The sequence below is a fragment of the Scylla paramamosain genome, chromosome 25, assembly GCF_035594125.1.
Source record: "Scylla paramamosain isolate STU-SP2022 chromosome 25, ASM3559412v1, whole genome shotgun sequence".
Taxonomy (NCBI): Eukaryota; Metazoa; Arthropoda; class Malacostraca; order Decapoda; family Portunidae; genus Scylla; species Scylla paramamosain.
Window position 1 is genome coordinate 5,851,665 of NC_087175.1, and position 9,952 is coordinate 5,861,616.

Here is a 9,952-nt window from a genome sequence, read left to right on the forward strand (position 1 = left end):
ACGCGACAGTCTACAGAAATGCACATACAAATACTCCTGACAATATAAATTAATAATTCAAGTAATCACATCATGAAGACAAGCAGGTTATGGTGAAGCAGCGTTACAGAACACAAGTATCAGAGGCAATGACAGCAGACAAACGATTGACCATACAAGTGTTGTCTCTTGAAATAAAGTCGTTAATTGTTTTTGTTGTTGTTGCTGTTGTTGTTTTTGTTACTTACATTATTATTTTTGTTACTATTACTTCTATTACTACTATTACTTCTACTATTATTATTACTATTATTATTGTATCTTATTCAGTTATTTATTTATTTCATCACGTTGTCTTTTAGTGTGGACTATGATCCATCCTGCTTAAGATGGTGTTAGCTTCATTGTCTCATTGCTGTGAAGTGAGGCAGACCCACCCATCCATCAAGCACACTCAATACTATGGTATTATGGATTACAGTACGTATGGTGGCTGATGGATGAGCTCAGGGGCCGTCAGCACCACTGTTATTATATGGTATGGGAGCGGGTTCCTGCGGTTTTCGCTTCTCGGCCTTTGGGCTAAGATCAAAGTGTAGTATTTGTTCTTATCAGGTTGCTGCGGCGAGGCGCGGGGAAGTCTGGCGAGGCGCGTTTTGTGACGGTGACCAGCGATTAATTTCCGGTGGAATTCGCATAGTCGGGGACAATGGTTTACTTGTTCGCGCCATACCTTCCCGTCACTCGTCATGAATAACAACACTGAACGGACTTGCTCTTTCACTGCGCCTGCACATCCATTACTTGCACTAAAACTTCCTCTTTATTTTTTCCAATTTTGTGGAAGCAGCTCCCACAATATTACACAAAAGAGCTACGTTGGCAGCAGCAGCATGTATGCATACCCTTAATAATCCGACAGATCAGATGACAAGCATGGCACTAAGCACTAGACAAGCACAGCAGCGCGGGGTCGTGCGGCTGCTTGTATAACACATTCACCCATTCAACCTCCTTATTTTCCCGCTTCATCATTCATGAAGGGCGGCACGAGTCCTAGCGTGGGAATATCTACGCACACTTCAACTCCAACAAATACAAATAATAATAATAGAAGGAATGTCACGTGTAGGCCTGAAGGCTTCTTGTAAGTTTCCCGTATCTACTTTCCTTACATAATCATAATAATAATACATTCAGTAAATCAATACACAATAAATACACAAACCCTAAAAGAATAATTCCTGTTTGGTATAACACATTTAGTTTCGATCTTATCCTTCTCGTACTCTGACTTACCCGACTTACCCGTAGGGGGGACGGGAAAGGGAGAGACGCAGAACTAATCTCCCGCATTAATTACAGACCCTTTATCAATGGGACTGTAGTGAGCGTCTGATCTTGCAACTTTCCGCGGTTACTATAATTTTCTTCTCTACCTAGACTGAATAGAGATTGAATAGCAGGTTTATTGCTCTCTCTCTCTCTCTCTCTCTCTCTCTCTCTCTCTCTCTCTCTCTCTCTCTCTCTCTCTCTCTCTCTCTCGCTCTCTTAAACATTCAATACTTAGTATGAGCAGTACACTGAAAAGCATAGAACACATACATGCATACGCATATGTCAAATAAAGAAATGAATAAACAAAAATATCAACAACATAAATTTCATCTAGACAAAACGAATTACTAGATAATATATATATATATATATATATATATATATATATATATATATATATATATATATATATATATTACTGAATTCAATAACACACCACACCAAAGGCTAGCGGGCAAGGCGGGCGAAGAGGCGCGGGAACATCAGTAACTAACCGACAACAACAAACAAAGCCTCGGGCCACGCACAAACAGGCAAGACCACGAAGACTTCTACCCCTTGTGTTGCCTCTCTGTACCTCCCCCAACACGCCGCGCCCCCACACACCCACCGAAGCCCTGGGAAGCACGATGAACGCCGGTGTCAAGTGTGAGTAGCGGGCGGGGGTCGAGGGAGGAGGGGGGAAATAAGCGGGAGTTGTGTTAAGATGTCTTGGCGTCACGAGATGTCTACCTGCCATTGCTGAGGAGGGGGCGGGGATGGAGGAGCGGGAGGACTGCTGCGAGAGGCGGGGCGAGCTGGGAGACTAGTATTTTGGCTTAACCACAACAAGAACAAGTAGTAATTCGTTAACTAGTGCACTAACTACCGCTTCTCATTTGTGGCTTAGCTACTCAATTGTTCGTTTATTCTTCAGCCTGTTCAAAGGACTCGTAAATATAAAAGATAATATTGACTCATTGCTAGACCTTTCTTTTTATATTCAGTTCAGTTGTTTAAGAAATATTCTTCTACTACAGTCTCCGGTTATCATGGAAATAACATTAGCGGCATCTTTCGAGGTTTGAACAAGTGTCACATTTGCCCCGAAATAAAAAAAAAAAAAAAAAAAGTCAGTACTCGATATTAGTGGGATAAGGTTATCTCCATTAAAGCACCAGTCTCTTTAATAGTTGAATGGATTCGTGAATACTAAAGTCAACATTATTCTCTTCACTGCCGGACCATTCTTTCTCATTCGCTTATCGGATTTATTTTCGTGCTAATGTTTCTTAAATAGATACGTAGCCAAGAGAATATTCAGTTACCCTCTTTCTGTGTGTGTGTGTGTGTGTGTGTAGCCAATTATCGTACAGTGGTTTGAATGTTAATGAGAGGACCACAGCACAGGAGGAGTTGATGAGGCGACCTGCCCTTGTGAGGTTGTGTCTTTTAACATGTTTCTCATAAGCAATGTTTAGGTTATTTATGTTGATCCTTTGAAAGTTAAGCAGCAAACTGATATATATTTTCTTTTGGCAAGGATCAATATTTGCATGTTTTCTTGGCTTGAAAAAAAAAAGAATAAATAAAATAAAAGCTGCTGTCTACTTGTGGTGTGGTGGTGGGAGGAATGACAATATTGATAATTTATTGCAGCAAAATAGAAAATAAGTGTCAGTTTGGGCCTCTGGTTCTTAACACTTATCCTGAAATTGCTTGACCAGACAGCAAACAGACGTGATCAGATGGCAAGGCTTTGTATTGAGGTTTTATCAAATGTTAATCGGAGAACCTGAAGCATAAGTGTTAATAACTGACAGTAATCTTTTTATTTATTTGTTTTTCATGTGTTTAGTTGAAGGTATAATGGTAATCTGGATAGGAGAAAAAAATAATAGGCTAAGTTTTTTTTTTTTTTTCTTTCATTTTAATGTTTTCTTATGTCCCTATGTTCCAATGTTTTTTTTTTCTTCCATTTTTATGTTTTCCTTTCATTTTTATGTTTTCCTTTAATTTTTATGTTTTCCTTATATTCCTAGGTTCTTATAATTCTTATATCTATGTTTTCCTTCCATTTTTACATTCACTTTTACATTTTCCTTAATACATCCCTATGTCATGTTTTTCTTCCATTTATACATTCTTCTCTCGCTTTTACATTTTCCTTAATATACCCCGTGTCCTTACATTTATCTGTCATGCATACTCACCTCACATCTTTCAGGGTCAGACGAGTCAACACGGGAGTTCATCCAGCTGCGATACAAACTCCGTCACCTATTCAACGGCCGGAAGCACCAGTGTGAGAAGGCATACAGGTAACCCACTCCCCACCAGACATCTCAGCTCTGTACACATGAAAGGCACATAAGTAATAGATGGAGATTATAGCCAGGCAGTGTCCTCAGCAGTGCCCTGGGTAATGTTGCAGTGTGTCTGTGTTGCCTCACCTTCCTCTTGTTGTGTTGCAGCCGTATTGTGGATGAGCTTGGCCTGAGAAACGTCATCTCCCCAACCCAGGCCAGGAAGAAATGGTCCAATCTGCTTCAAAAATATATGGTGAGAGAGAGAGAGAGAGAGAGAGAGAGAGAGAGAGAGAGAGAGAGAGAGAGAGAGAGAGAGAGAGAGAGAGAGAGAGAGAGAGAGAGAGAGAGAGAGAGAGAGAGTTAATTATATAACTTTGTATTCCTGCTATTCTTGTTTTTCCACCTTCCTCTTGCTTTCTACTAATCTTGTTTTTCTATTTTCCTCCTGCTTTCAACTTCCTCTTCCTCCTCTTTTCCATGATTTCTGGAGAGAGAGAGAGAGAGAGAGAGAGAGAGAGAGAGAGAGAGAGAGAGAGAGAGAGAGAGAGAGAGAGAGAGAGAGAGAGAGAGAGAGAGAGAGAGAGAGAGAGAGAGAGAGAGAGAGAGAGATTGGTATCTTTAGTATTACTGTTGATTTTAAATAATAAGCAAAGCTCTACATTAAATTCCTGATAAGTTCCTAATCTTTCCTTTTGCATCACTGAGTCAGATGTTCTAAAGCTTTTAAATTTACATCCTTAGAGAGGTGTAGGTTAAGAGAGGCTGTGATAGAGGTCTATAAGTAGTACAGGGACACAACGAGGGGTGACATAAGCAAAGTTCTCAGGATCAGTAATCAGGATAGAACAAAAAATAATAATGGATTCAAGCTTGAAAAAGTTAGATTTTACAAAAAAAATTGGAACTGGTTCTCAAATATAGTGGTAGTTGAATGGAATGGACTCAGTAATCAGCAGGTTATTAGTGCTGAGTCATTAGGGAGCTTTAAAAGAAGATTAGACAGATTTGTAGATGGGAATGGTAGGTGGAAATAGGCAGGCATGTTTAATACAGGGACTGCCACGTGTAAGCCTGATGGCTTCCTGCAGCTTCTCTATTCTTATGTCTCAATTCGTCTTTGTGGTCTGCATTCAGATATGCTTTCCTTGCTTACCATGGTTATTTTCCAAAGGCCTCATATATATCTACCTGAGTTCCCGAGAGTTTCTTGTATTGATAATGTAGAAATGTCACTGGAGTTGTGAAAACATCCTTGAAAACCCTGTACAACTCCAGTTAGAGTCTTTTGAAAGTAGTGGAGGTGCGGTGTGGAAGTGTTTCATAATATGGCCCTATGATTCAGTCCTGCTGGTGTGCTGAGTCTGTTTCCTTTTGCAGGACATCAAGGGTGGGTACTCCACGGCAAGCCCTGACTGGCCGTACTTTCAAATCCTGGACCAGATTGTTCCTCTCATGCGCAAGGAGAAGATAGAGAAGCTGTCCCCATCTGGCGTTGAATCCAAAGACCTTGACAGCCACGAAAGTCTGCCGAGCCCCCTCACCTCTGCACCAGACACTGAAGGCCTTGCCATGCCGGGTGTCCAGGGCATCGCTGGTGACGATAAGTGCAAGACAGAAGCGGCCGACACCGGAGAGCCGCCCAGGAAGAGAGGAAGGTACTGGTGGTGATGTGCACTGTAGGGTTGTGTCTTTGTCTTCTGGTGTATGATCTATTGTGTGTGGTGCCTCCCTCACCAATCAGGGCAGGGAGGCAGCACAGACCTTCAGTAGTCATGGAGGCAGGGAGACTGTAAGTTACCTGGAAGAAGAGGAAGGAAAGGTGTTGGTGATAAAGTAAAGTAAAGGTACATCTCACATATTCTTGGGATCTGGTTTTCATGGTTCTGTTTATGAAGTTATGTTACAGGACGACTGCTTATCTGTCTGTGTGTCATCTGTTATAATCTGTTTGCACTGCATAAGTTGTCTGTTAGTATGAAGCATTTACTGGTGGACTGTGATTTACGAATGAGTTACACTCCTTAGAATAACATTTACCTTGAGTTACTTTAAAGAATTGTTGTGCACAGGGGACGGCGGGCAGCCCAGCGTGCCCGGGACCGATGGTGGGGGGCAGTGGAAGACAGCGACCTGGGCTCTGACTCCGTAGCTTCAGCGGGCCGCACTGAGCTGCCTTCCCAGCTGCCTTGTAAGTCTACTGTGGACGCCCTGGAGGCCTCACAGATGGAGCTGCAGACCTTCGGCATGCTGGAGTCCTGTGCCACTGCCCTCACTGAGATCAGGGACATCCTGAAGGCACACACTGAGCAGCAGGAACGGTTCATGCAGGTGAGGGGAGCTGGGCCGTGCAGATCAGCTGTGGTGTTGTGAAGGAGAAGGAAGGTGACAGGGGGAGGGAAGGACTAGACTGGCTTGGTAAGGGGTGGTGATGTGGTGTTGTGAGGGGGAAGGAAGGTGATGAGGTGAAGGAAGGCTGGACAAAGGAAGGTGTGAGGCAAGTGGAGGGGTCTTGTTTGGGAGTTTTTATAAGTACTCATTGATTTGGGAGACTAGTGGTGATAAGTCTGTGCAAAGATGACAGACCAACAAAAGATGATGGTATAAAATTGTAAATATAATAATCTAATTCTTGTCCTTGCATTTATAGATCTTGCAAGAATAAAAGATGGTGATAATGTGAATGCAATGAAGGAGCTAATACTTGTTCTGATTCCTGCCATTCCCAGACCTTGCAGGAACCAAAGATGATGATAATGTGAATATAAATGAAGGCACTAATTTTTATCCATACATTTCCAGACCCTGCAAGAACAAGACATGATAATAATGTGAAAATAAATGAAAGTGCTAATACTAATTGTGATTCCTGCCACTTCCAGACCCTGCAGCAGACAGTCAGCAGCCACAGCAGCACAGTGAAGGAGGTGCTCAACACAGTGTCCTCCCAGAATGCCACACTCATCAACCTCCTCACTCACCTCACCAAGAGCGCCCACACACCACTAGGTCAGTCTGCCACACTGTGATAATTCCACAACTCCAAAAAATTCAGTCAGTCAGTCAGTCAGTTAATCCTTGTGGCATCTAATTATGAAACAATCCATCCAGTCAATCAATCAATTGGTCAGTTAGTTCTCTCATTGGCCTGCAACACCAAGAAATCGAATCAGTTACTCAGTCATTCGTTCTTTATTGCACCTAACTATCCATCCATCCACCCACCATCTAGTCAGTCAGTTAATCAGTCAATCACTCAGTTCTCTCCTGTTCTGCAACACCCCAAAAACTGAACCAATCACTCAATCAATCCCTGTCACACTTAAACATGCATCCATCACCCAGCCAATCAATCAATACATCAACTCTCAGCCTGCACTACCCCCCAAAAAATGCAACCAGCCAACCATTCCTTAAGACACACACACCAACCCATCAAGCAAGCCAGCCACTCACTCCTCACCTCACCTCCCCCAGGCATCACTCCAGGCAACAGCTTTGGGGAGGAGAAGCTAAGACGAGACCCAGCCACCCACAGTCACCAGGAGGAAGGGCAGCTGTTGACCTCCCAGCAGAACCTCATCAGTGCCTTGACACAGCGGCAGCAGGGGTGCGAGAGCCCTCTGGTGGAGGCAACAGAGCTCACCGACTCCATCACTGGCTTGTAGGGAGCTAAGGGTGGGAAAGAGGGGAGAATTAGTTTTAGTATGGTAGGTAAGGAGTGAGAAAGGAAAGAGAACAGAAAATTTGTTAGGAGAGAGGAAAGTCAGGAATATGAAAGATGTTAGAAGTGAAAAGAGAATGACGGAGGAAGAATAGGAGAAAGTGAAATGTGTGAATGGTGGAAGTGTGGAAAGGAGATAAATAAAAGAGAAAAGGGAGATGAAGAGTAAAGTAGAGTATATGGAAATGTGTGTCAGAGGTAAGGAAAGGAAAGTAAGAAGTAAAGAAAGGAAGTAAATAAGAAGAGAGAAAAGGGTTGAAAAAAGGAAAGTGAAAGTTATGAAAAAAAAGAAAGGAAGAGAGAATGATGGAAGAGGAAGGAGTGAAAAAAAAATTGAGAAAGAAGAGAAAAAGCTGATATGAAAAAAAAAAAAATAATTTGAACTATTTTACGAGTATGTAGAAAGCTTAATAAAAGAAAAACAGAAAATGTGAACTTGAAACAGTATCATGTTAGTGGCCATTATTTCACACTTAAAAATCCTCCTCTTCTTCCCCCATTTATATTTTGAAAAAGAACAAAGCAGAAAAATAATTAATAATAATAATAATAATAATGATAATAATAATAATAATAATAATAATAATAATAATAATAATAATAATAATCTCACTTCAACTTTATTATTCTTCAGATGTATCAAAATGCATAATCAAACTTCATCTCATTCATTTTTTAAAGTTTTTAAGTAAAATGTGTAGTACTGTTTTAAGTGTGTGTGTGTGTGTGTGTGTGTGTGTGTGTGTGTGTGTGTGTGTGTGTGTGTGTGTGTGTGTGTGTGTGTGTGTGTGTGTGTGTGTGTGTGTGTGAGAGAGAGAGAGAGAGAGAGAGAGAGAGAGAGAGAGAGAGAGAGAGAGAGAGAGAGAGAGATGAGTAGATGGATGGATGGAAGAATGAATAGATGAGTGGATGAATGGATGGATGGATGAACAAAGGAATGAATAGATGAATAAATAAAGGAATTAAGGAATGGATGAATGCAGTAGAATGAATTATACATGAATGAATGAATGATTAATTTGATTGAATGAGTGAATGAATGACTAATTTGACCGAATGAATGAATGAATGACTAATTTGATTGAATGAATGAATGAATGACTAATTTGACTGAATGAATGAATGAATGACTAATTTGAATGAATGAACGTATGAATGACTATAAATGAATGACTATTGCTATCGATCATAAAGTGACTGACAGCTTGTATCAGTGAAGCAGTCTCACGATCACCCTGACAAGACCTCATTAGTGGTAGCCATGTAATGCTCCAGCAATGTACGTACTTAAGGTTTGCTAAAATAAACGATGTGAAATGATGTGATTCTGATGTTTCTATTTGATTAATGTTTTTATATTACCAATGCATCTTTCCTTTTTGTATATGAAGGGAAAAAAAGGCAAATAGATAGATAGATAGATAGATAGATAGATAGATAGATAGATAGAGAGAGAGAGAGAGAGAGAGAGAGAGAGAGAGAGAGAGAGAGAGAGAGAGAGAGAGAGAGAGAGAGAGAGAGAGAGAGAGAGAGAGAGATTCATTATATTTGTAGAGAATAAAAAAAATGTACGCGTGTGTGTGTGTGTGTGTGTGTGTGTGTGTGTGTGTGTGTGTGTGTGTGTGTGTGTGTGTGTGTTATTTGAGAAAATATACGATTCTTATTTAAACTCTGAATTTATGGTTGATGAAATCCAGCGAGAATTGTTATTACTGAAAGAGAGAGAGAGAGAGAGAGAGAGAGAGAGAGAGAGAGAGAGAGAGAGAGAGAGAGAGAGAGAGAGAGAGAGAGAGAGAGAGAGAGAGAGAGAGAGATTTATCTTTCTTTTATGCTGTTGTAATTCAGTTTAAAATTACGAGCACTCATCATCAAGAATGAGGGAAGAAAGGAAGAGAAAGAAAGGAAGATAAATAAATATATGTAAGTAAAAAGAGTAAAAAAAAAAAAAAAAACGAAAAAAATAAATAAACTATAAATAAATAGATATATAAACAAAACTAAAACTACGCAAATGAAAAGAAAAAAAAACAAGTAAATATGTAAACAAACTGAATTTAAAATAAGGTGAAATAAAAATATACATCCACGAAAATAAAACAAGAGAAATATGTAAAATAAAAGAAAAAAGTAAAAAAAAATGAACTAGAAAAGAGTAAAATAGAAAATAAAACAAAACTTTACATACACGAAAATAATATGAAAGAAAAAGATAAATGAAATATAAAACTTAACTAAAAGAAGAAGAAGAAGAAGAAAAAAAAAACAAATACAAAGTTATCTAAAAAAAAAAAATGAAGACAAAAAGTTATCTAGGAAAAAAAAAAAAAAAAAACACACACAAAAGCATTCACTAAAGAACCAAAGTTTAATTCATTTTTCTGCCGCGTGGAGTCGCTCTTTTAATGGAGGTATTAATGTATGCTGAAAATTCACCCGATTTGAAATGATTTTTTTTTGGGGTGTGTGTGTGTGTGTGATTTTACGCGCCAGTAATTTGATGTGTGTGTGTGTGTGTGTGTGTGTGTGTGTGTGTGTGTGTGTGTGTGTGTGTGTGTGTGTGTGTGTGTGTGTGTGTGTGTGTGTGTGGGTGTGTGTTTAATTCGGTTTTATATTCTCTCTCTCTCTC

At 40.0% G+C, this 9,952-nt stretch overlaps 1 protein-coding gene across 6 annotated transcripts; it reads left to right on the forward strand.

Moving 5' to 3' along the window:
• The first annotated feature begins 1,806 nt into the window (after positions 1–1,806).
• LOC135113166 (uncharacterized) lies at positions 1,807–8,651 on the forward strand. Of its 6 annotated transcripts, none has more exons than XM_064028259.1 (7): positions 1,807–1,965; positions 3,524–3,617; positions 3,771–3,858; positions 4,983–5,260; positions 5,675–5,933; positions 6,485–6,611; positions 7,080–8,651. In XM_064028259.1, the coding sequence occupies exons 1-7, from the start codon at positions 1,947–1,949 to the stop codon at positions 7,268–7,270; spliced, it is 1,056 nt and encodes a 351-aa protein (XP_063884329.1). In that variant the 5' UTR covers positions 1,807–1,946; the 3' UTR covers positions 7,271–8,651. The 6 variants fall into 6 exon arrangements, with proteins under 6 accessions (XP_063884329.1, XP_063884330.1, XP_063884332.1 ...); XM_064028260.1 differs by lacking the exon at positions 1,807–1,965 and adding an exon at positions 2,045–2,154; XM_064028262.1 differs by lacking the exon at positions 1,807–1,965 and adding an exon at positions 2,091–2,216.
• The last annotated feature ends 1,301 nt before the right edge of the window (positions 8,652–9,952 follow it).

Excerpts from the sequence above, each read along its gene's own strand:
- LOC135113166 (XM_064028259.1), top strand. Across the intron at positions 3,859-4,982 it reads ATCTGCTTCAAAAATATATG|GACATCAAGGGTGGGTACTC; the intron begins GTGAGAGAGAGA and ends TTCCTTTTGCAG. Across the intron at positions 5,261-5,674 it reads CCGCCCAGGAAGAGAGGAAG|GGGACGGCGGGCAGCCCAGC; the intron begins GTACTGGTGGTG and ends TGTTGTGCACAG.